Source organism: Propithecus coquereli, unplaced genomic scaffold, assembly GCF_000956105.1.
Source record: "Propithecus coquereli isolate 6110/MARCELLA unplaced genomic scaffold, Pcoq_1.0 Scaffold237, whole genome shotgun sequence".
Classification (NCBI taxonomy): Eukaryota; Metazoa; Chordata; class Mammalia; order Primates; family Indriidae; genus Propithecus; species Propithecus coquereli.
Genome location: NW_012147919.1, coordinates 2,938,732 through 2,965,196, shown reverse-complemented (window position 1 = coordinate 2,965,196; position 26,465 = coordinate 2,938,732). Strand labels below are relative to the sequence as shown.

Below are 26,465 nucleotides of genomic sequence, written 5' to 3'. Positions count from 1 at the left end.
GGGTGAGGGAAATGCTTGTTATCTTGACCGTGGTGATGATTTCACAGGTATATACATACATAAAAACTGAGCAAATTATATACTTTAAATACATGTAGTTTAGGACGTTTCAATACAGTTAGGAGAAAAAGTTATAAGACCCTAAATTCTATCTGTTATGTCTTTTAGGACGCATAAAAGAAAAAATTTCAAACTATGGTAATAAGAATGCACTTGGAGTTCAGAACATGAGCCAGTTTCGAGCCACAAAGTCTGGACTTCTCATTTGCACAGTTATTTGCATCTTCATTTTTCTTTATTTAAGGACTTCAATTCGTGAGGAACCAGAGGAGGAACCCACCTATCCAGCAGTAGTGGAATGTGGCTTTTATCCAGATGAACTGTGTTCAGCTTTATTTGAAGGGAAAGGGGCAGCCCCCCAAATTGCAAAATTTTGTAAAAACCCACATAGATCTGAAATACTTGCTCATTTACACAAACCAGGAAATTGCTCCAGGATTTCCCAGGGGTTGCATTTCATAACCAGACCCCTGTCTGCAGAAGAGGGCAATTTCTCTCTGGCATACATTATAACTATTCATAAGGAGCTAACCATGTTTGTGCAGCTTCTCAGAGCTATTTATGCACCTCAAAATGTTTACTGTATTCATGTTGATGAAAAGGCCCCAAAGAAGTATAAGACTGCCGTGCAAACCTTGGTTAACTGTTTTAAAAACATTTTTATTTCATCAAAGAGAAAGAAGGTTGCTTACACTGGCTTTACAAGACTACAGGCAGATATTAATTGTATGAAAGATCTAGTGCATTACAAATTTCAATGGAACTATGTCATTAATCTTTGTGGACAGGATTTTCCAATCAAAACCAACAAAGAAATCATACACTATATCAGAAGCAAATGGAATGATAAAAATATCACTCCTGGAGTAATCCAACCACCAAACAGTAAATCCAAGACAAGTCAAAGTCATCCCAAATTCAGTCCTGAAGGAAATATCTATGTATCTCCAAATAAAAGATTCAAATATGAACCACCCCACAACTTAACAATTTATTTTGGAAGTGCTTACTATGTACTTACGAGAAAGTTTGTAGAGTTCATACTGACTGACATCCGTGCAAAAGACATGCTTCAGTGGTCCAAAGACATCCACAGCCCAGAGCAACACTACTGGGTGACCCTGAACCGACTAAAAGGTAAGAACAATCCCACAATAGGGATATCTATCCAGGTCAGAAGCAACAGCAGGAGAAGTTTTATTCTTAACTGAAGATTCTTTCTATTCAGCTATTTTTCTATGGCTATAAATTTTGAAAGACCTTCCACTTGGGGAGTACAGGAAGTTCTTTGATTTTAGGGGTCTGAAGTTGGCTGAAAGGGAGCCATGTTCCCAAACCAACACGGCTGCTTCAGTTCCCACTCCAGAAAGAAGTACTGGCATTTTGCTTCTCCTCAGATAAAGCCTGTTGAAAATTCTAAGTATAAACCTTTGAGAAGTTCTTCCCTTCTTCATTCACTTGATAAACACTACTAGTACCTACTAGTGCCAGGCATTGTACTAAGGGCTCTTTAAGAATGGAAAATATTAAAACTAGTAATGTTTTTGTGGCAAAGGGGATACTTCAGATAGGTTCTCTGAGAGGCAGAGGGAAATTGGATGCCCTCCTTTAAGTGGATTTCAGTATTTTCTCTGTAGGTGGATTGGCTCCTATGGGGAGTATGGCTTCAAGCCTGAACACCTAAGCTAATCAGTAGAGACAACAGTGCAAATGATGAATCCAGCAGCAATTGGTTAGGACCTTTTAATAATCTCTCCTACCCACTGCAAGTTCTATTTTCACATCACCCCAGAGGCTGTTACGGAGCAAACAATCCAAAGAACCACAACAGCATCATGAAGAGCACGTTGCAAACAGCAAGTGAGTTAGTTATAAGGGATGGAAAATGAAACCTCAGTGCAAAGATGGAGATCCAGACCTTGGTCCACCCCAGTACTCCTGCCAGCGCGGTGCACACCCCCACCCCCAAAAGCACTACCCTTGATCAGATGTAACAAACGAAACATTTTAATCAAGGTTGGACCTTCCCCTCTACCTTTCTCACCGATTACCTTATCCAGGGTAAATGGAAATGACAGCACAGAAGAGCTTGGCCTAAAAGAACATGAAAGCTATTAAACAGATTCCACGTTGTATGCTGGTTTTGTTTTCTCCCTTAGATGCTCCGGGTGCTACACCAAATGCTGGCTGGAAAGGAAATGTTAGAGCTGTTAAACGCAGAAATGAGGAAGGGCATGCTCATGACGGATGTAAAGGTAAAAACAAACAAAAGCACCTCCAAATTTTACAAAAACTATACAACTGCTGCTTCAATTACAGGAGGAGAAGACTGATCATCATGTTTAAAGTAATTTGGAATTAGTGGTGATCCAATTAGAATGTGTGTCAATGAAAAAAAAAAAATTTTAGGCCGGGCAAGGCGGCTCACACCTGTAATGCTAGCACTGTGGGAGGCCGAGGTGAGAGGATCACTTGAGACCAGGAGTTCAAGCCCAGCGTCAGTAACAGCAAGACCCTGTCTCTACTAAAAATAGAAAAATTAGCCAGGCCTAGTGGCGCACACCTGTAGTCACAGCTGCTCGGGAGGCTGAAGGAGGAGGATCACTTAAGCCCAGGAGTTTGAGGTTGCAGTGAGCTATGATGACACCACTGCACTCTACCCAGGGCAACAGAGTGAGACCCTGTTTAAAAAAAAAAGAAACTTTTTATTTAAGATCCATAGAGAAAAGTGCACAAATCATAAAAATACAGGTTGATAAATTTTCACAAAGTGAACACACAGCAGGGCTGTAAGTTACAAAACTTTAATACATTACCTATCTGGCTTTTTCTACGTGCTCCTAGAATTCAAACTCAAACATTTATTAAAAATGAGCCCTGTGCCTCCCTTGGTCTATTAGAATATAAAACAACCAACACGAGCATGTGCTCCAAAGCTGGGGTCAGCAAACTACTACTGTCTGTTGGCTGCCTGTTGCCTGCCGGCTGCTTGTTTCATGGAAGTTTTACTGGAACCCAGCCACACCCATTCCTTTGGTATATTGTTTATGACAACGAAGGGTGGAATTGAGTAGTTAAAAAAAGGCCGTCTGACTTACACAGACAAAAATATTTACTCTCTTGCTCTTTACAGATAAAGTCTGCTGTGCCTGCTCGAGAGCAATGGGCTTCACGTTTGTTTTGCTTGCATGCTTTCTAAAAGAAATAGGGAAAAATGTTATTATAGGTTTAACTGTTGCAAAGGTATATTTTCCTAAAAATTGTACATGTGTTTTTTCAGCGGACTCTTGGAGCTACAGATTTAATGTTCATTCAATTTATGGAAACCTCTGCCGTAAGACTTAATAGACTTCGTGGTCAAACTAATCAAATCAAAGACTGACTTTCTGAAAAAGTCTGACTTTGTTTTCATTTTTAGATTCGAATAAATTGTTTTTAATTTTTTTTTAAGAGACGAGGTCTCGCTATATTGCTCAGGCTGGGCTTGAACTCCTGGGGTCAAGTGGTCCCTCCTGCTTTAGCCTCTGGAGTAGCTGGGACTACAGGTAACCACCACTATGCCTGGCTAGATTCAAACAAATGTTTTTGTATGCATTGTTGTGGCAGCCTTCTTGCCCTGAAATCTTAATTTCCAGGTCCTTAGGTACGGCACAGAGCCCTCTCTGGGTAGTTCTTAAGTAGTTCTTGCTGAAGGAAGGTGTTTTTGCTTTGCCCTCATAAGATTCTCCCTGAGAAACTATGAATTCTGTCTTTGCCCCTCTGCCTGGTGTCCCAGAGGTTTTAGTTGCTGGGGCAATACACAAAGGCAAGATTTGGAATGGGGGAGGGTGGAGGCCCTCCGTTGTGAACGGTTTGGAAGACAAGCAGCTGACTGCACAGGCGTTGGGTTCTCAGGCACATTGGTTGGGTTTGCTGGGGGGAAACCTACAGAGTGAGGAGCTGGGACTCGGCTCCTGGGGAGCTATTCATGCTACCTTGGGGGCTGAGGGGGAAGGCCCAGCTCTTCCCATCTTTTAACCCCCAGTTTGAAGATGGCTATTTGGGAAGAACAGATAGTTCTGGAGAACAAGAGGGATGACAAAAAATTCATAGCACAATGAAAGTCCAGCAGTTGGACAAGTGTTCCGGGAGAGCTCATGCAAAGGAAAACGGGGGGGGGGGGCCGAAAAACGGACAGAGAATGCAGGAAGGCAGAGCAGCACTGCACGTGAGGGCAGCTGTGGCAGAGCACGCCCTCTTCAAGGATGTCTGGACTTGCCGTTCGTCTACACGCAGCTTCCGACCCACCCGCAGGAACTACTGCGCAGAGATTCGATAACCTATTTCAGTAAGTGCATTTGGTAGGGCCCTCAGGTTTGAATATGGTAGACTAGATATGCAAAACAAACTAGGTTCATCCAGTTTTTCAGTTGTTTAAAAGAATGACCTAAAATAAACAGGTGGTAGGCAAATAAAAAATATAAATTCAAATACTAGAATGGTCCAAAGATGAGTAAGTCCCCCTGCTGTGTGCACAGCCATCCTCCTGACACACAGGTCCCACGTCAGAAGAGCTGGAGTAATTTTCTAAGGTAGATATGATTCAATTAGGGAGCTATTCACATAGGCAGAAGGTGACAGGTAAACAACGGGCATCCTTGCCCTTTCTCTAAAAAGCAAGTGCTCACTGTCATCACATACTGGGGTTGTCAGGACTAGTTAACAGACACATAGAAAAGTGTGTGTGTGGGGCTTTGATCCTTCCTGAAAATGCGACATCCTCAGGTGTGCAGATGTTAAAAGGAGTCATGAAGGGGTGTTGCTATCAATAGTAAAGCACCGATTTAGAATTCTTAAAGTGGCACCCTGAATGTCTCAACAGTGTTTGGGGAAAAAGAAAAAAAACCTAGTTATTGTGAATCCCAACAAAGTCATTATTCCCTGAAAGTAAATGCTTTAGAAGGTTCTTACCACCACTAGCTTCACCGCACAAATGGTTCTCACAGTAAAGCAGTAACATGGCCATCTGGCACCAGCATTTAGTCAGCACTCAATGTAAGACGAGTGCCGAGGTAAAGGGATGGTGGCAAACCTTCTAGAACTCTGGCTCTGGGCCTTGCACTCAACAATTGTAAGGTAGACGCTACAGTTGACCCTTGAACAACACAGGTTTGAACTGTGAGGATCCACTTACACACGGATTTTTTTCAACCAAACTAGGATCTAAAAAATACAGTATTTGACTTGAGTATGTACAGATTTTGGGATACCAGGGGTCTGGGAACCATCTCCTGCATATACCAAGGAACGACTGTACTATCCTTCACCCTTTACAGATGAGGAACCTAGGGCTCAGAGAAGTGAAGTCACTCCCACAGGCACAGGAAGTAGCAGAGCTGGGTCTCAAACCAGGCACAGCTACCTGCCACCACTACACTGGGCGTGCTCACAGCCTAACTCCGCACGCAGAAGGACAGCTATCCCATTATAATCAACGACAAAGAGTTCATTTATTTTTAATCACCCAGATGGCATTAATGCAACACTGAAAACATCCATTTATTTGTGTTCCCTTCCAGTTCAAATCCATCTGCATCTAAATGATAGTCACACAATTATAATCAAGGTGTGGCTGAATCGTGTTTCACTTATGTCCTAAGTTTTCTCTACTGCTTGTCTTCATGTCTATAATTTTCAACGGGTTAAATGTAACTGTACTGAGATTCTATCACACTGTACCAAGAATGTCTATCAGGTAAGTTAAAAACGCTTTAATTATGATAACAGCTGTTACTTAGACAACGCTACCACGTGCCAGGTCTAGGCCCCCGATGTACAGGAACGCCAGCTCAACAGGAGAGAAACCTGTTTTTATTTTTTTTAGTCTAACAAACAAGAGACTTTTTGTGCATGCATTCTCCTTCTCCCCACTGCCCCGCTTTAAAAGAATGTTTCCTTTAGATAGGTTTTTAGAAGGAGGATTACTGAGCTGGTTGGGGCAGCCTGGGCAGAGAAAGAGTGAGGTCTTGGAAGTGATCAGCCCTTTCTCTGCATCACTTCTCTAAATCTGTTTGCTCACCTGCAAACTGAGGGTACTGAGAGAAACCACTTTGGAGTGTGGCTGTGAGGATTAGAAGAGAGAGCAGAAAGAGTCAAACACAGTGTCAGGCACATAGAGAGCTACTGAGTTCATCTAGCAGGACTCTAATCAGCACTGGACTCTGTCATTCCCATTTTAATTACTGATATTTATATCAAACACTCATTCTGAAAAATCAATAAATGACAGAAGTAATGACTTATTAAAACCAACTCCATTCTTATGAACTACCTATAACCAAGGAAAGACTTAGAATCTATCGGAATTTAGATTTTACCCAGCAAGTGAGTGTTATTTCATCTCCCTTGTGCCATGACTAGATAAAATCCCACAGTATTCACCTAAAGTAGCATCAAACATTTTAGAAATCCCTAACAAAAAGAATGAAAACGTCCCTTTCCATCATAAATTCAAAATTCAACATAAAAGCACCTGCTGAAGCAATCATGGAACTACCGTTTGATCCGAGCTCTTATGAAGCTAAGAGGCCTTACAGATGACATTAGAAGAGGCATGTGCCACATTTTTGTGTGGATAAAATTGGTGGAGACACAAAGGCAGCTAAGTTTTTGCATTTCTTTTTGCAGGCCATTATGTCCAGGATATCTGTGTTTATGGAGTAGGAGACCTGCCATGGATCATTCAATCACCTTCTCTGTTTGCCAACAAATTCGAGCCCTCAACAGAACCGCTTGTGGTTACGTGTTTAGAGAGGCGGCACAGACTTAAAGTCCTAAGGCAGGCACAAGTTCCCGTAGAGCCACACTGGCATTTTCAACAGGAGAGTCATTTTAACATGAAACTGAACGGCTAAAGAGTGTTTGCTTTCTTATTGGTATCATTCTATTTCCTTAACTTGGAATAAGACAACATGGTACCGAAAAAGAAAGAACAGGAAAATGATACAAACACAAATTAGTCCTCAATACAAATTAGAATGGAAAATGATACAGATTACTCTTAAAATGAATTCAGAAACATGCTATCGACAAAATTTTACTACTGATTATAGGGCACTTTTATAGCTTTGGGAAAGAAATCATAAGAGAAAAAATAATTCAAGCTACCACTGGTGACATGTACATAAGTATCCAGAAGGCCATCAGTTGCTGAAAACCAAATTTCTCCAAATGCTCCAGGTTCAAACTGGAGTGAGGAAAATACATCTTGTTTTGAAGTCCTGGATACTATTGTGTAGGAGATAATTAATAAAGAATAAACTCCCACTGAAAATGAAAATATGCTTATCTAAAACAGTCCTCATTGGCTGAGAACAATATAATTTTGTTCTGGAAAAATACTGAAGAGTCTATTTCTTTGGGTAAAATGAAATTAATCTGGAGTAGAAAACACAGCTTCTTGAAAAGGCTGCCCTATGTGTCTATAGTCTCAATGCTTTGTCTGCTAGTACTTTCTGCGATGGTGGAGGTGCTCCCCATCCGAGCCATCCAACGCTAACCACAACCACAGGGGCTACTGGGCATTGGAAATGTGGCTAGCATGACTGAGGAAGTGAATCAATTTGTAATTAATTTTAAAATTTTTAATTAATTTAACTCTAAATAGGCAAATGTGGCTAACGGCCACCATGCTGAACAGCATAGGCATGAACAGTTGCGATTATCTCTGTTCACAGGCCCAAGACTCCTCCCTTATAAAGTCCATGACTTTTTTAGTTTTTGCTGCTGCTGTTGTTGAGAACTTTATATACATTCTCTTTTTCTAAAAGAGTTCATGGCATCATATAAGACTGAAATGCACAATTATTATTTTTTTTTTTTTTGAGACAGAGTCTCACTGTGCTGCCCCGGCTAGAGTGCTGTGGCATCATGCTAGCTCACAGCAACCTCAAACTCCTGGGCTCAAGCGATCCTCCTGCCTCAGCCTCCCGAGTAGCTGGGACTACAGGCATGCGCCACCATGCCTGGCTAGTTTTTTCTATATATTTTTAGTTGTCCAATTAATTTCTTTCTATTTTTAGTAGAGATGGGGTCTCTCTCTTGCTCAGGCTGGTTTCCAACTGCTGAGCTCAAACAATCCGCCCGCCTCGGCCTCCCAGACAGCTAGGATTACAGGCGTGAGCCACCGCGCCCGGCCTGAAATGCACAATTATTAAATAGCACAACATAAAACAACTAAAAAAAAAAGGAAAAGCAGGAACCACAGGAAACTGAAGAAATAAACATGTAATTCAAAGGCAAAGTGTGGGCACCTAGTAAACTGAAGCATCCCATACATAGAAATGAAATCAAATCCACTGAGAGTCAATGAAACAGCCCTGGAAAAGCATGAAGCTGAACAGCGAGAAAAGAAAAGAGATTTTGAAGGCAGATACCACAAACCACACATAAATAAACAACAGAATACTTGTTAAGCAAACTCTTCTTCCCCTTTAGATATTTAAATCCAAGGACAGCACATATCGAAAATGTTAAGACTGTCAAAGAGAACATAAGAGCTTCATGCAGCAAACCACCATTTTCCTACACATTTTTACAGGCAAACTAGTGCTCCTGAAGGTGCTAACTGGCTACGTTCTGACTGGTGATTCATTCAGAAAGCTTATATTGCCACAATTATGTCCCCTGTATATTAATAACAAATCATTAGCAACTAAATGTAAACCTTATTTTCAAAAAAAGCTTAAATCTTTTCAAGTTACTTGAAGCGCAAGCAGGCCCTCACTGCATTTCATTTCCTTTCAACGGCGATCCCCAGGGCAGTCGCAGACCATGAAGGGGGCCCTCATAGGAGTGTCCAACCCCCAGGACTGTTGTGAGGACCAAGGGTGTCCCTGCGGATGAAGCTCTTATAATTATGTCTGATATTTTTTTTTCACAGATGAGGAAACTGAGGCACAGGGAGATGATGGGACCTTCCTGAGACCACACAGCTAGGAAGGATTGGACCAGGCAGGCAGTCTGGTGGAGGGTCCCAGCCTACCACACCACCTTACCTCACACAGAGAAGCGTGAATTCACATACACGCCTGCTCCTGGCAGGCTCAAATAAATCATTTCAGTAAGAGCACAGTAAAATAAAAATAATGGAGTGACATAAAGGCAGGGTGGAATGCAGCAGCACGAGACCAGGCTTCGCCGGAGCACGGGGCAAGACGTAAGGGGAGGCTGAGGCTCGTGGGCCTGCGACACGCCAGGGAGGCCAAGTGAAAGCAGCAGTCTCTCTGAGCATCAGGACAACAAGCGGGCATACTCCACCCGGATTAGACTCTCCGTGTGCTGTTTGTAAAGTAAAAGGACAAAATTAAATCACACGTAAAAGATGTCGGAAATATATTGCCAAGGTGATGGATAAATAGGGATCCTCAATTTTTCTAGCTTTCTGGGAAAAGAAGCCTCTTGCTGACATGTAAAGTTTAATATCTCATTCTTCTATTAGATTTTTCTTACGTGTAAAAATTTAAGTCTGCCTATGCTGTGTATTGTGCTTAACCTCCCCGAGGTTAAGTATTCACAAAGACCATAAAGATGGCAGAAAGATAAAATAACCCGAAGGAGACCAAAGCTTGAAAATCACAATTAGCTGAGAGCTGATCACTTTTGAAGGTACTCCCTTCCCCTAACTTAACTTTTCCTCTTTCCAATCCACCCCTCCATGAAGAGCATGTAAATAGTGTGAGTATATGTTTTCTGACTTCTGACTTTACAACACACACACAACCCACTCACCTATCTCCAAAGCTTAAATAAATGAAGTTAGAAAACTAGCAAGTCGAACACTACTGATCACACCTCTAATATCTACATCAGTGTTTCTCAAATTTTATTGTGCACACAAATCATCTGGGAATCTTGTTAAAATGCAGATTCTATTTCACCAGGTCCAAGGTAGGGCCCCGAGAGTCTGCATTTCTTAAAAAACAAACAAGCAAAAACCCTCCCAGGTGATGTCAATATTGCAGGTCTGTGGGTGATGCTTTGAGTAACAAGCACAGCACTTATTTTGCAACCTGTAATTACTCCAGTGGGTTTCTTCTTATTACAAGCAGTGAACAGCACAGTGGGGAATACAATTAATTTTTTGGCTAGTGATTTGTTTACAGTGAAAACAAAAACACCTAGCAACACCATCTCTTTGAACTCTGTTTAATGAAATCAAATGTGCACACCATGTGTTTTAGAACATGGAAACCAAAACTATTTCAAACCCTCACATCTCTTTCAGTGATTTTGAAAAGCCAACCTGAAAAGTAGAGAAAATGCATACCCTAAATACCGTTGAGGTTCCTGACATTGTTTTTATGACATTGGTTTCTCTAAATTTCATACATTACCTAAAAAGTGAAAATATTTGTTTTAGATGTTGACACTGTGGCTTTATCTCCATTCACATTTTTGTGATGCACCGCAGTTCCTGAAACCACACCATCACTCTTCTTTTTGGCAGTTTGGCAGAAATGGCTAGTGTTGCCACCTTCTCCTGGGTATCCTGCTAGACTACATTTCCCAGGGTCCCTGTAGTTAGGTGTGGTCATGTGACTGAGTCCTGACCTATGGAATGTGAGTAGAAGTGAAGCAGTGCCACTTCCAGGCCTGGTCCCTAAAGAACCTCCTAAGATAGATGCTCTCTTCTCTTTCTGAAGGGAGAGTACTCCCCAAACCAGAAAGTCAGGGCTATGAAACACAAAGAGACTGAATCTGTGAGTTACCCTTGGCAGAATACTGCCCAACCAGGAACTTTCACTGTGTTAGCCCCTGGAATTTGGGGGTTGTTTCTTACAGCAGTTAGCCAATCCTGATCAAGATACATGTTAAGAATCCCTTATCTAAAAATTCAAAATCTGAAATTCTCCAAAATCCAAAAATTTTTGAGTACCAACATGATGCCACAAATGGAAAATTCCACACCTGACCTCATGTGATAGGTGCACCTATAGTCACAGCTACCTGGGAGGCTAAGGCAGAAGGATCGCTCACAGCCCAGGAGTTGAACCTTGCAGTGCACTATAAACGCATCACTGCACTCTACTAGGTAACAAAAAAACTAAAGCACATCCTGTCTGGCTTAAAGCTGCTCTCTGGCTGCCTAATGCTTTTTTTTTTTTTTTTTGAAGACAGGATCTTACTCTGTTGCCTGAGCTAGAGTGCAGTGGTGTCATCATAGCTCACACTCTTCAGCTCAAGCGAAGAGTGTAATCTCACACTCTTCAGCTCAAGCGATCCTTCTGCCTCAGCCTCCCAAGTAGCTGGGACTACAGGCACATACCACCATGCCTGGCTAATTTTTCTATTTTTTATAGAGATGGGGTCTCACTCTTACTCAGGCTGGTCTTGAACTCCTGGCCTCAAGTGATCCTCCTGCCTTGGCCTCCCCAAGTGCTGGGATTATAGGCATGAGCCACCATACCCGGCCTGCCTAGTGCTCTTAGAATAAAATCCACAAGCCCCAACGTGGCCACCTGGACCTTGTATGAGGGACCCCGGCCTAACTCTTTAATTTCCTCTATTTCTCCTCTCCTGCCCTCCACCCTGGCCATATTTTCTGTTCCTTGAACTAGTAAAGTGCTCTATTACCCCTGAGCTTTTGCATATGCTGTTCCTGCTGCCTAAGATGCTACTGCTCGAGCTTTGCACGACTGGCTCTTTTGTACCCTTCAGCTCTTAGCTCTAGAGATGCCTTCGCCAACCACCACTAAGGAAGCTTCTCTCCCTTTATTACCTCACCTCATGTGCTTCCTTCCTAGCATCAATCACGGTCGATACTGCCTTGCTCATCTATTTGAGTGTCTCTCTCTCTGACTAGAATGTGGCATCCATGAGGGCAAGGACCTTCAAAGGATCTTATTCACCATCAAAACCCACTGAACAGTGCCTAGGACAGAGGCTGGCCCATGTCAGTTGCTCAGTGAAAGCTGCTGACTGAAAGAATAATTCACAACAGAGAAACAATAAGGAGGAGGGGGCTTAATGAAATCCAAGCCGAGTTAATGCAGGTGAAACAGTCAGAAGCTCTTGGCATCCATGACATTGAACTCAATGCCAGGCTTTACATGGGCCAGCAGGACACCAAAGACACAAACGTTCTGGGCTTCAGCAGCAACACTGTTAAAGCAAAGTCATCAGTATTTCCTTGACGTGAGCTGAGAAGGCCAACTCTCACATCATGTTATTGGCTCACTCTTGTGAGCATTTACTGAGGGTGTGCTACATGCCGTGGAGGGAATAAGCCCTGCAGATAAAGAGATGAACAAGCCTTGTCCTCCACCCTCAAAACCTCACAGGCCAGTGGGGAAACTGACACATAAACATGCAATTACACTATGACGAGAGAAGTGAGAAAACAAGGTGCTGGGGGAACGTGAAAGGAGGTTTAGTGGCCAGGATTCACAGAGGAAGTAAGAATTCTAGAACTAAGGCTCAGGCTGGGGGAGCAGGGCCCTCTCGGCTGGCAGGTCAGCATGGAGGGAACGGAGGCACAGGGCACAGGAGATGGTGGCACATTCAGGGGACAGCTTGAGTGTGGTCTGCCCTGGACAGGCAGGCAGTGGTCAGGTGACCAGAGGCTGAGTCCGTACTTTTAGCAACCAAGAGGCATGGAAGGGTTTTAAGCAGAAAAGCAACTTATTAGATGTGTGTTCACAAAGAAGGTAAGGATCCTTAAATGACAAATGGAGGGAGGGACCATAAACCATCTGATTTCCTCAGCTACTGCGAAGGCACAAATGGCGCATGTTAGGAACTCACTGTGTGACAAACTTCCGCTTTTATCTCTTTCAGGGCTCGTTCAGAAAACACACACCCACAGCACCGAAGGAAGCAGAACCTGCAGAAGTATCCAACATGGAGAGTGACTTAAACAAGACCTGAAAAATTATTATCCACATCATCGATTAATATTTATTCAGTTTACACAAAGGCCAAGAACCACAAAATAAAAATAGTTACGTTTTATTTCATTAAAACAAATCAGCATGTTCAAAAAATTTTTGTATCAAAACTAAAACCACAAATATAAAAAGTCAAAAGACAGAACAGGAACTTGGGGAGAAAATATTTTAAATACATATAAGATTCAGGGCTTATTTTATGAATATTCAAAGGGGTCTTAAAAAATAATAGTAAACAATATAATAGAAAAATACGCAAAGGGCATTAACATTCAGTTGACAAATGAAATATAAAAGCCAAAACATATAAAAAGATTCTTAACCTCAAATGTTAAAGAAATGCCTTTCAAAACCATGATACATAATTTTTTTTACCTATTAGGCAATAGTTAAAGAGACTGAAGGTATACAGTTGGAAACTGTCTGAGGACACAGGCACATTTGTTGGTAGGTGCATACAACACGGTACAGCACTTTAGGAAGACAATCTGGCAATATCAAGTAAACTATCACTTTTAAGTATTTCTCCTACAGAAACATGTCCACAAGTGTGCAAATGCACAAATTATGTATTTATTAAAAGGTGTGTAGTATAGCACTGTAACAAGAAAAAGAAGGAAACTACCTAAATGCTCACCAATAGGGGAATGGTCAAATAAATTATGAGCACTCAAATAGCTATTAAAAAGAATAAGGTAAATCTCTATTCAAGGCCATGAAAACATGTCCAAATTAGATAGAGAAGTAGAAAAAAAAGAGGTTATGAAATATGTATAGGCTGGACACAGTGGCTCATGCCTATAATCCCAGCACTTTGAGAGGCCAAGGCAGAAGGATTGCTTGAGACCAGGAGATCAAGACCAGCCTAGACAATACAGCAAGACCCCATCTCTACAAATAAATAAATAAAAAAAAAAGTATTAGCCAGGCTTGGTAACACACCCCTATAGTCTTAGCTACTTGGAAGGGAGGCTGAAGTGGGAGAATTGCTTAAGTCCAGGAGTTTGAAGTTGCAGTGAGCTATGATCACACCACTGCCCTCCAACCTAGGTGATGGAAAACAAAACTATTTATGTAGCATTTACACTGTATTAGATACTATAAATAATCCAGATGTGATTTAATGTAGATGGGAAGATGTATGTAGGTTATATGCAAATACTGTATCATTTTATATCAGGGACTTGAACATACATGGATTTTGGTATCCACAGGGGGTCCTAGAACCAATCCCCCACAGATACCAAGGGACGATTGTGTACAAACTAATCCAATAATCAATTTTCGAGTTCAGAGCCTCCATTAATCAAAGGTAGACAAAGCCAAAATAGGCAAAGCTCAATTAATTGGGTAAGAAAAAAAAGAGAAGAGATCAACCAGGAAATCAAAGGGAAAAAACTAGGAGAAGCCACAATCAGAGCAACAGACTCCGGGTAACTCCTACTCAAGACCCCTCAGCGGAGCTTGTTTCTGTTAAGTTCCTCTTCTGGGGTGAACCACGGTTTTCTTAAAAAGAAGTGGGAAGCCAGACACAAAAGGCTACATATTGTATGATACTATTTATATGACATATCCAGAATAGGTAAGTCCATTGAGACAGGAAGCAAAATGGTGGTTTCCAGCGACTGGGAGTAGGGGAAATGGGGAGTAAGTATTTAATGGGTAGGGGGTTTCCTTGGGTGATAATGCTTTGGAACTAGACACAGGTGGTGATTGCACAGCACTGTGAATGTACTAAATGCCACTGAAACATACACTTTAAAACGGCCAATTTTATGTTACGTGACTTTCACCTCAATGTGCATACATATGTATGTATATAAATAAAAATATAAAATGTGGGACAAGGTTAGGTAAATGAGTCTGGTCCTCCAGAATATGTCTGTTTGACCCAAATGGTTAACTTTAAAAGAGCCCTATGTTCAAGTAGGGATTAGTTGGGGTGGGGGGAGAACCCTAAGTGGTTTAAATTCAGATTACTTGAAGAAGAGTATAATATTTAAAAGCAATCCTGGCTAGTACTAATATATGGATTGTGAGGTATAACTTAAGTATAAATAAATAAATAACAAAAAATTTAAAAAACAAAAATAAGCAAAATCCTTTTTAGTATAGTGGTGAATAAAGAAAAGAAAGGATAAAAGATTTGTCAGGCATGGTGGCTCATAACTGTAATGCCAGCACTTTGGGAGGCTGAGGCGGGAGGATCACATGAGGCCAGGAGTTCAAGACCAGCCTGGGTAACATAGAGAGATCCTGTCTCTACAAAAACTAGAAAAATTAGCCGGGTGTGGCAGCATGCACCTGTAACCCCCAACTACTCAGGAGGCTGAGGCAGGAAGATCGCTTGAGCCCAGGAGTTTGAGGATGTAGTGAGGTATGTATGATGATACCACTGCGCTCTAGCCCAGGCATCAGAGTGAGACTCTGTCTCAAAAAATAAAAATAAAATAAATAAAAGCAAAAGGTTCTTGGGCCTTAAATTGTACTTCTCTCCAAATCTATGAAGCCCCAGGCTGTTCTATTTCAGAGCAAGGCTGTTAGTCTCTCTGGCCTGGTCTGGCACACGAGAAGGGGCCCATACACATCTGTTAAATAAATGCACACAAACGTGTCAGAGTGGTCGAGATGAAATAGGTTGTTTACAGCACAACAAAAAATTTGTTACTTGAGATGCTTCCTCCCACCCCTTTACTGAATAAAAGCAGATAGTAAAAAAAAGCTACCTTTCAATATGTCATGTGTTTGACAGAAGATTCCAGAGGGTAGTCTGGACTACCAGCTATTAAAGATACAGGTATATCTCACTTAATTACACTTTGCAGATACTGTGTGGGGTTTTTTGTTTTTTTTTTTTTAACAAATTGAAGGTTTGTGGCAATCCTGCATCGAGCAGGTTTATCAGTATTTTTCCAATAGCATGTGTTCACTTAGCGTCTCTGTCTCATGTTTTGGTAACTCTTAGAATATTTCAAACTTTTTCATTATTATTATATCAGTTATGATGATCTGTGATAAGTGATCTTTGATGTTACTATTGTAATTGTTTTAAGGTGCCATAAACTGCACCCACTTAATCGATAAATGTGTGTGTTCTGATTGCTCCACCAACGAACCATTCCCCCATCTCTCTTCCTCTCCTCAGGCCTCCCTACTCCCTGAAACACAGCAATATTGACATTAGTTCTTAATAACCTACAATGACCTCTAAGTGTTAAAATGAAAGGAAGAGTCACGTTTTTCACTTTGAATCAAAAGCTACAAATGATCAGTAGTGAGGAAGGCATGTCAAAAGCCAATATAGGCTAAAAACTAGGCCTTTTGTGCCAAGCAGTTAGTCAAGTTGTGAATGTAAAGGCAAAGTTCCTGAAGGAAATGAAAAGTGCTACTTCGGTAAACACACAAATGATAGAAAAGCAAAACAGCCTATTGCTGATATGGAGAAAGTTTGAGTGGTCTGGATAGAAGATCAAACCAGCCACAGCGTTCCCTTAAGCCAAAGCCTGATCCAGAGCAAGGCCCCAACTCTCTTCAATTCTGTGAAGGCTGAGAGAGGTTAGGAAGCTGCAGAAGAAAAGTTGGAAGCTAGCAGAGGTTGGTTCATGAGTTTTAAGAAAAGAAGCCATTCCCATCACATAAAAGTGCAAGGTGAAGCAGCAAGTGCTGATGGAGAAGCTGCAGCAAGTTATCCAGAAGATCTAGCTAAGATGACCGATGAAGGTGGCTACACTAAACAACAGATTTGCAATGCAGAAAAAACAGCCTTCCCTTGGAAGAAGATGCCATCTAGAACTTTCCTAGCTAGAAAGAAGTCAATGCCTGGCTTCAAAGCTTTAAAGGACAGGCTGACTCTTATTAGGGGCTAATGCAGCTAGTGCCTTTAAGTAGAAGCCAATGTTCATTTAATATTCTGGAAATCCCATGGCCTTTAAGAATTATGCTAAATCTACTCTGCCTGTGCTCTACAGATGGAACAGCAAAGCCTGGATGACAGCACATCTGTTTATAGCATGGTTTAAAAAATATTTTAAGCACTGTTGAGATCTACTTCTCAGAAAAAAAGATTCCTTTAAAAAGATTACTGCTCATTGACGATGCACCTAGTCACCCAAGAGCTTTGATGTAGATGTAGAAGGAGACGAATGTTGTTTTAATGCCTTCTAACACAACATCCATTCTGCAGCCCATAGATCAAGGAGGAATTTCAACTTTCAAGTCTTACTATTTAAGAAATACATTTCATTAAGCTACAGCTGCCATAGATAGTGACTCTTCTGATGGATCTGGGCAAGGTAAATTGAAAACTCTCTGGAAAGGATTCACCATTCTGGGTGTCATTAAGAACATTTGTGATTTATGGGAAGAGGTAAAAATATCAACATTAACAAGAGTTTGGAACAAGTTGATTCTAACCCTCATGGATGACTTTCAGAGGTTCTAGACTTCGGTTGAAGAAGTCATTGCAGATGTGGTGAAATAGCAAGAGAACTAGAAGTGAAGCCTGAAGCTGGACTGAATTGCTGCAATCTCATGATAAAATTTGAATAAATGAGGAGCTCCTTCTTAAGGATGGGCAAAGAAAGTACTTTCTTGAGATGGAATCTATTCCTGGTGAAGACGCTGTGCACACTGTTGAAATAAAATATTTACAACATTATATAAACTAGTTGATAAAGAAGCACCAGGGTTTGAAAGGACTAATTCCCAGTTTTGAAGTCCACTATGGATAAAATGCTATCACATGCTATAGAGAAATTTTTTGTGAAAGGAAGAGTCAATTGATGAGGCAAAATTCTTTGTTTTCTGTGTGACTTGTACAGATAAAAGAGAAAAAAGCAAAAATAAAAACAAAGAAATTTAATGAAATAAAAAGAAAAACAAGCCACCACACCCAGCCTGTTTTTTCAGACATAATGTTGTTGCACACTTAATAGACAATAGTATGTGTAAACAAAACTTTTACATGCACTAAGAAACCAAAAATTCATGTGACTTGCTTTATTGCTTTTACTGTGATATTTGTTTTATTACAGTGGTCTGGAACCAAACGCACAGTATCTTTAAGGTACACCTGCATTTCTAAATCATGGGGAAAAGGGCTTAATGCTTTTGCATAGTGAGACATCCTATAGAAAGGTACATAATAGCCCATTTCAACTCTTAATATTTTTATTTTATTTTATTTTTTTTGAGACAGAGTCTCACTCTGTTGCCCGGGCTAGAGTGCTGTGGCGTCAGCCTAGCTCACAGCAACCTCAAACTCCTGGGCTCAAGCAATTCTTCTGCCTCAGCCTCCCGAGTAGCTGGGACTACAGGCATGCGCCACCATGCCCGGCTAATTTTTTCTATATATTTTTAGTTGTCCAGCTAATTTCTTTCTATTTTTAGTAGACATAGGGTCTTGCTCTTGCTCAGGATGGTCTCGAACTCCTGAGCTCAAATGATTCTCCCGCCTCGGCCTCCCAGATTGCTAGGATTACAGGCGTGAGCCACCGTGCCCGGCCCCTTAATATTTTTAAAGAGGGAAATATACAGGTCACTTACATTTGTTCCATACATCTCAACCATAAGGTTTGCTGTGCCCTAGCCTGAGGATTTGTTAGCTACAAATTCAAAATAAGTTATCCTTAACAGTGGGGGCTTTAGCTGACTGATCAATCACATGTTCTAGAACCCTGTTTGTTACTGCATACATTTTAGCATTTATAAGGAAATGGGATTTTTCTGATGGAAAACATTTGCCCTTTTCATCTCATAGGAAAAGATGATCAAATAATCAAACTCAGGTTTCTTCAGTGTCACAAGATACCTTTTAAAATCCCACTTTGCTTTAGGTTTTCCTACCTCAGGAACAGAAGGCCACAGACAACAAGGTTGAGTGGACTTGGTACCAATGGCTGATGAGGAATGAATTTGCTCATGACTGAGCACCATTTCCTCTAAGGCACTACCAAACCCAAGGACGCCATGGAGAAATCTGTGCGACTGCTAAGCTATGGCAAAAATCCTAACAAGACCAGTGTCATTTCACTGGACTCCCACATTGTCTGTCTCATCCATACTGACCTGTGCCGGCCATTCATCTCCAAGCCCACGACAGGGCAGATGAAACGTGCCCGCTGGAGGTCGTCGTGCTTGTCACCTTTCGTGTTTCCTTTATCCCCTTCCCAGGCAGGATTATCAGAAAGCCTTAGTTCTGTCACATTCTGGGGAAAACCGATAATATTTTAAAAATTCATTTGATAATAGATCATCCTTTGCCTTAATAAACCACCTAACTCAACAGAGAAATTGTTATTCTCAGCCCCTCCCATCTAAACCTCTTCTTCCCAGCTACTTTCCTTTGGCCATCAAGAAACATGGATATAATATTAAATCATGAATTGTATAGAAAGCAAGATTTTTTTCAATTCACTGACTAGCAAGTAAATTAGTTAAGTAATTTCTATTTTACAATTGTTTTATTTAAAAAAAGTACCTTTGCACATCAAAAATTACTCCACCAAGAGAAAGCTTTGCATTAGTTCCACCCTGAAAGGAATGCTTTCTCTCCTTGCTGATGAATATGGAGGCTGTTCCATGTTACTGACCATCAAGTGAACAGACAGAAAATCTGTGAGGCCATGGCTTAAAGAGTTAAGGCAGAATATCAGCCAAAAAAAAACTATTATCATACTCCAAAACATAGCCATTCAGGTTTTCAAGAATTCAGCTTTACAAAGAGTTTGATTTAACAGCTCTTCTTTTGCATTCAAGGCTTTTCTTCCTATTTAAATAGATAATCTTGATTTCAACACTCTGGAAAGCAGCTGAGTACCTCCGAAGGAAAGCTGCCATTCCTCCAGTCTGCTTCCTGGTGGGCAGCTAGCACATGTCTCATTCGGTTCTCTGCTCAGAGTACATGTGGACTGTTAACTGACAGCAATGATAATCTTGTGTATTTGCATTGTTTTATTTGGATCCTTTTATTTTTACTGCTTCAATTTCTCAGAGGGTTTTTTTGTTTTTTGTTTTTTTACATCAATGGTTCAACCACATAAAACTGAATACTGTACGTGTTTTAAGTACAAAATTATACGAATTAATTTCAATGATAATCACATTTTTGAGGTAAGACAATTCAAGCTATAATGGGTTTTTTGGGAATGAATTATCTTCCCAAGGTAAAAGATCACTTAGAATGAAAATTTCTATAGCACTACCATTACCTATATTTCAGAATTAGAAATTTCCCTGAAATGAAACATATCCTGTAATCACAGCCCAAGAATTCATACAAAAAAACCTAATATAATAATAACAATAAAGGAAAAACCTGAAGCCTTAGACTGGGAGTCAGGGAATCTAGTTCAGCACTTCACTCACTGGCCATGTGGTCTCCAGCAAATCATTTACAGTGAGAGGAAGGGTTTGACGAGCCAGATGGTTCTCAAATTCTTCACTACCTTTCTAAGTTTTTTTCCACTGGCCAGATTTGAAAAATTTTGTTCTCTTAAGAAACTTCCTTTACTAAAAAATTTGTTTTTCCACTTTTACGAAAGAACTTTAACTGTCAGTCAGAACTTCTCATCAGCAGGAGGTAACCACAATGATTTAATAGCGATCTACCTATGAAGTTCTCTAATTCTTTGAGTGTCTTCCAAATCCAAAATTCAAGTAGCCGAGTCTTAATTACAAAAATATTGCTTCCCAACACTTATACAACACGTTAAGAATTTTCAAAGCATGTTCGCACAGATGAAATCACAACAGATTTATAATGCAGGACGTATATATACAGGAATTTCTGATTTGAGATTTAAATGCCTTTCCAAGATCGTATCTGTGTTAGGTGGTTAGGTGGGACTGGAATCCCAAATTCCTGAATTTGGTCTTTAAAGAACATGAATTCTGTAAAATAAACCTCAACCAATGAGACCCATGAAGCACTTCAGAATCACCTGTCTTACCTTAATGCTTTTAATGTGAGATGCTGCCTTCCCAAGAGCCTTTTCAGCAGATTTGTCCAACAGAAATTCAATGACTGCATCTTTGTTATAAAGTCTGTGATAATAAGGATTAGTCAAAATACGATGTCAACAATCAACTTTCAAATACCCAAAATAAGGAGGAAGAATAAATTGAACATAATCCTAGAGTCATTTACATTTGATAACAGAAATGCCCTGCATTACTACAAAGTAAATTTAACCCCATTTCAACTATTTCCAGAACATTCAAAGAAAGAAACTAGCTTAAATGAATGGTGGCAAACTGGCAGTCTGAGGGTTAAATGTGACCTGAACAAGGATTTTAAAAATTGGGAAGTTTAATATAAAAGTATGTATTTCCAACTTTTCTTGAAAAATTAAAAATTACAGAAGCTCTGGAATATGAGGCCCATGTTCTTAAACTGCAAGAACTGGGTGGAACTGAGTGGTAGCTTCCCCTTTGGATAGGACAAGAACTCCCCAGTTCTCCCCACTCCCCACCATTCCCTACTGTACCTCATATGGCTCTTTCATGCATTTATGTTTATAACTTAGCTCCTATAGGCCCTTGAGTTTTCAAATCAAATAAATTAGGAGAGTGCAGAATCATATTCAGAGACAGGGAATGATAATGTAGGCCTCACACATTTGCTTGGGATAATTCACATTTGATGAATCAAGACTGCATTTACACATTACAATTCTCTTAAAAAAAATTCACTTAATAACTCATCTTGATTACATAAAGAAACCATACCTGCCAAGTTCACAGGCAACTATGGGTCGTCTTAATATTTCTTGACTTAGAGTGCAATAGTTCCACTGGGCCACTAATTCAGCATCTTTGTCAACCTAATAAGTGAAAACAAAAAATTGTTTCAATTAATTTTCACCTCTGAAAGACACATGGTCCACATATAAAAGTGGACCAACATATAAAAGTTTACTTACTTTAGTCTTACATATAAAAGTTTACTCAATAATACCAGACTGTGATGGTTTTTTTAAAAATCAAAGATAGTAACATATGAAGTTGGGAATTTTAAAAGTCACAATTAATACTATGTCAAATAAAGGGCTGTCTAAACATGATATGTACAAAGAAAGACTTTACATCAAATTACCGAACTGTTTATGCAAATCAAGCAGTGTTAGATTAATTTCTAGCAATGGAAAAGGCTCCAAAGTTGTGGCAGAATTTAAAGAATAAGAACTGAGGCCGGGCGCGGTGGCTCACGCCAGTAATCCTAGCTCTCTGGGAGGCCGAGGCAGGCGGATTGTTTGAGCTCAGGAGTTCGAAACCAGCCTGAGCAAGAGCGAGATCCCGTCTCTACTAAAATTAGAAAGAAATTAATTGGACAACTAAAAATACATAGAAAAAATTAGCTGGGCATGGTGGCGCATGCCTGTAGTCCCAGCTACTCGGGAGGCTGAGGCAGAAGGATGGCTTGAGCCCAGGAGTTTGAGGTTGCTGTGAGCTAGGCTGACGCCACGGCACTCACTCTAGCCCGGGCAACAAAGCGAGACTCTGTCTCAAAAAAAAAAAAAAAAAAAGAATAAGAACTGAGAAGGTAGGTTTTTTTTCCTGAAAAATGTTTTTTCTAAGGTTTCTCTTCTTTTCAGGGCAAGGTCCTAAATTACAGCAATGTTTTGGATCAGACCAAACATGCCACATGAGTGATCAACAAATACTAGGTTATTACATTTCTGTATAGGAAAAACCAACTGTTTTTCTCTACACTCTCTCATAACTCTATACTTCCAGAACACTTCTGACACAATGTAGGGCATTGTTCCCACATCAACCAATTCTCTGACACCAGCTGGGTATTCTACAATTCAACTCAATTCTGACCCCATCTACCTGAATATAGCCTTATACAGCCCCTAACCCCACAGGTTAAGGGCTCAGTCCCACAAGATTGTCCCCTCTTCCTACTTCAGATGCTAACCACAAGTCCAGGTTGTCACCTGTGTGTCTGACCAACTGTCTATAAATCAAAGGTCACCAAAACCCCCTCCTCAGGTTTGATAATTTGCTACAGTGGCTCACAGAACTCAGGAGAACACTTTAGTTACTATTGATGATACATTAAAAAGATATTTTAAAGGACACAAATCAACAGCCAGATGAAGTACATGGGGTGAGGTCTGGAAGAGTCCCAAGCACAGGAGCTGGTCTCATAGAGTTGGGGTGAGTCACCCTCCTGGTACATGGATGTGTTCAGCAACCCAGCAAACCCCTACTTCAGGGATCTTTATGGAGGCATGGTCCATCGCATAGGCATGATTGATGATGAACTCAATCTCCAGCTCCTCTCCTGCTCCCTGGAGGATGGGGGTAAGGTGGGGCTGAAAGTTCTAAGCTCCTAATAATCATGGCTTGGTCTTTCTGATGACCAGCCCCCATCCAGGTGCCCACCAAGAATCACCTCATTAGAACAAAAGATGCTCCTCCAGGGGTGGGAAACCTGCAGCCTTAAGGCCACATGTAGCCTTCTAGGTCCTTAAGTGTGGCCTTTTGACTGAATCCAAATTTTATGAACAAACCCTTTTATTAAAAGGGGTACAGCAGAGAAAGGTGAAGGTTTTCTTGCCACCTTTGGTGCTTAAAAAAGAACAATCTTGAAATCAGAAGGCCACAGTTTCCCCACTCCTGTAGGAAACGCCAAAAGATTTAGGAGCTCTATATCAAGAAGCAAGGGCAGATATATATAGCGGGGGCTGGACTCTGTCTTGTTCACTGCTATATGCCCAGGGCCTAGAACAGTGGCCACAGTAAGCACCTAATAAGTATTGTTGTGTGAATGGTGATAATAAAAATCTACCCTGCCAGAGCACTCCAGTTGTTCCGGATCACCCTTCCTTCTTTTCCACCCTCTTCTGACGCCTGTTTCTCACCCAACCTTTCATTAAGCTACTTCTTTTTCAGCCCTGGGCACAAGATAACAAAAATGAACTGAATATATTTTTGGCAAAAGCTCCCATGAATGCTAACTATCAGGCATTAGCCTGTGCATATGTAAGTATGATCAGAAGGCACACTTCATCCTCTTGGGTATTCATTTATTCTCATATTCAACTAATCTTTATTGGGTGTCTGTTATGTGGCAGACACATGGTGGAAGTTACAGAGGTAAGACATACAGGTTCCTGTCCACATGGGAGAGAGACAATAAACCAATAACTATAGTGATAGGCACTATAAAGAAAAGCAAAGCAGCACAAGAGAATAGAGTGTGTGGAAGTGAGGCATATTTTAGCAGTGGACTGACATGACATTTGAGGAAAGAAGTGAATAAAGACACTAATCATGTGGCTATCTCAGTGATGAACATTTCAGATTGATGAAATAATACCTTCAGATTGAGGAACAAGGCCTGTGTAGCTGGAACAGAATGAAAGAGCTGGAGGGGGCAGAAGACGGGGTCAGAAAAACACGCAGGGGCCTGCTCACACAGAGTCTGATGGGATTTTACTCTGAATGTGATGGGAAGCCACTAGAGTGCTTCCAATACAGTAGTGACGTATAAGATTTACCTTTTAAAAAGATTTCTCTGGCTGCTGAATCAGAATATATGAAGTACTCACATGTGCCAGGGGCTGTATTTGGTGTTTTACACACCTTCTGTTACTAAAAAGTAACTACTAGTGCTAATTTTGAAATCCTGAATAACTGGATGGGAATCTTGGCTTCACTACCTATGGGCCATATGACCTTACCACGTTAATTAATTTTCCTGGACTCAATTTCCCTGTCAGTAGCATGGAAATGATCATACATAATTTGCTCGATTATTTGTGGGAATTAGGGATTATTCACTCACTCGTTTATTCAAAATATTTATTGTGCCAGGAACTGTGCTAGTTGCAGAGGAAAAAACAGTGCAGCCTCTGCTATGAGGAGCTTACTACTGTCTAGCAGGGGAGACCAATATAAATCAACCATGAACGCAGTGTGCACGGTGTTAACACAGTTTATAAGGGCCTGATCTGATGTGGTTAGGGACCAGTTTGGGAAGACTTCCCAGAGGAAATGACGTCAATGTATACAAAGCTCAATAAATAGTAACTATTTGTGTCATTGTTACTAAGCGCAGATAGGGTTCCAATCCTGGCTCTGCCACTTACTGGCTTTGCAACTTTCTCCTTTTGACCCTCAAATTTCCAAATCTGAAAATGGGACAATACGTACCCATAGGGCTGTTATGAGATAACCCAGGTTACCTCATGTTAAGCCTACTTAACATGAATGGCAACCGTAAGCGCTCAATGAATGTCCGTTATTAATACTGCTGTTAATTCCGAGTCCTTCGAATGGGATAAAAGAGCACAGCTAGGTCTGGAACTCCGCTGGCTCCGTCTTCCTACCTTCCCCCGCTCCCTGGGGGCGTCTACATTCCCACCACCGTGGTCCCCGCCGGGCCCGCCCACGTCACTGACCTTCTCAACCTTCTTCGGTCCCTTCACCAATTCATGCCTCTTGGGGATTGTTCCCCCGTCGCAACCCATCTCAAGTTAGGAGTCAGAGTTAGCAGCAAAGCCTTGAACCTGCCACTTCCGGGGAACCTGGAGGAATCTGAGCCACTTCCGGCGCGTAGTGGTGACGTGACGCGCTGGTCGCAACGCAGCGGGAAAGGGCGAGGCCGTCGCCAAGTCCCGGTTACCATGGAGAGCGTCACTTGGAGCTGAGCGCAGACCCGCCGCGCGTCTCTTCCTCTTTCCGGTGAGTTCCTGGATTTCTTCCGTGCTGTCGGAGTCGCTGTGGGCGGGCAGCGAGGGCGTGGGCGGCCCGGTCCCACCCCAGCCTGTGTGACTGTGGATCGCATCCCTGGACTGTGAGAGCCTTGAGGAAAGGGGGCCGCCTTCTTACTGCAATTAAGGATGCATAGGAAAGAAATCTATCATTTCAGTTAGCATTTATGTATTTAAAAGGAGAACTCATCTTTACTGAGCGCTAGCGGTGACCTCAGCACTCACAACAAATCCCATGAAGTGATGTTGTAGCAGATTCTGGGAAGTAAGATTCTCTACTCAAGGCCTGGGGACTTTCTGATATTGCCATATAGTTAGTAGACGTATGAAACTTAGTCTAGATGGGACATGTATGTATTTCACTGGCAGTTTCTTGAAGCCAGGCTAAAAAATATTTATTAAGAAACAGGTATAATTAACAGACAATACAATTGTTCTTATAAAAGGTACGCTGATGTCTCCATGTCCTTTCTGAGAGACAGACTGTATTATATCTACAAGGAGAACACAAATCCCTTGCTGAAATCCGTGATTTTCTACTCTTAGGCTCTTGGCTATCTCTCTGTTTGTTCCTTTAATTATTATAAATATTATGGGAAAGTCTGTCCACTCTCAAGAAGAGACTTTATGACTAGATGTTACCATATTAAATGAAACGTAAAAAAGCTAAGCCTGTGCAGTGGTTCACACCTATAATCCAAGCACTTTGGGAGGCTGAGATGGGAGGATTGCTTAAGGCCAGGAGTTCCAGACC

The 26,465-nt window shown here is 41.2% G+C and overlaps 2 protein-coding genes across 2 annotated transcripts in view; one reads left to right on the top strand and one right to left on the bottom strand.

Moving 5' to 3' along the window:
* Positions 1–25,579, bottom strand: part of RTFDC1 (replication termination factor 2 domain containing 1) — a 45,781-nt gene extending 20,202 nt beyond the window's left edge. The window contains exons 1-5 of the mRNA XM_012645852.1: positions 25,400–25,579; positions 21,714–21,808; positions 20,936–21,029; positions 19,053–19,192; positions 12,844–12,922 (exon numbers count right to left, since the gene is read on the bottom strand). Of these exons, the coding sequence (XP_012501306.1) occupies positions 12,844–12,922; positions 19,053–19,192; positions 20,936–21,029; positions 21,714–21,808; positions 25,400–25,468 (477 nt within the window). The 5' untranslated portion in view covers positions 25,469–25,579. The remainder of the gene's footprint in view (positions 1–12,843; positions 12,923–19,052; positions 19,193–20,935; positions 21,030–21,713; positions 21,809–25,399) is intronic.
* On the top strand, positions 228–6,953 carry GCNT7 (glucosaminyl (N-acetyl) transferase family member 7). The gene is made up of 3 exons (XM_012645834.1): positions 228–1,197; positions 2,220–2,315; positions 6,727–6,953. The coding sequence occupies exons 1-3, from the start codon at positions 228–230 to the stop codon at positions 6,951–6,953; spliced, it is 1,293 nt and encodes a 430-aa protein (XP_012501288.1).
* Positions 25,580–26,465: the final 886 nt, after the last annotated feature.

Excerpts from the sequence above, each read along its gene's own strand:
- GCNT7 (XM_012645834.1), top strand. The coding sequence starts at position 228 with ATGAGCCAGTTTCGAGCCACAAAGTCTGGACTTCTCATTTGCACAGTT. Across the intron at positions 1,198-2,219 it reads GACCCTGAACCGACTAAAAG|ATGCTCCGGGTGCTACACCA; the intron begins GTAAGAACAATC and ends TTTCTCCCTTAG. Across the intron at positions 2,316-6,726 it reads TGCTCATGACGGATGTAAAG|GCCATTATGTCCAGGATATC; the intron begins GTAAAAACAAAC and ends TTCTTTTTGCAG.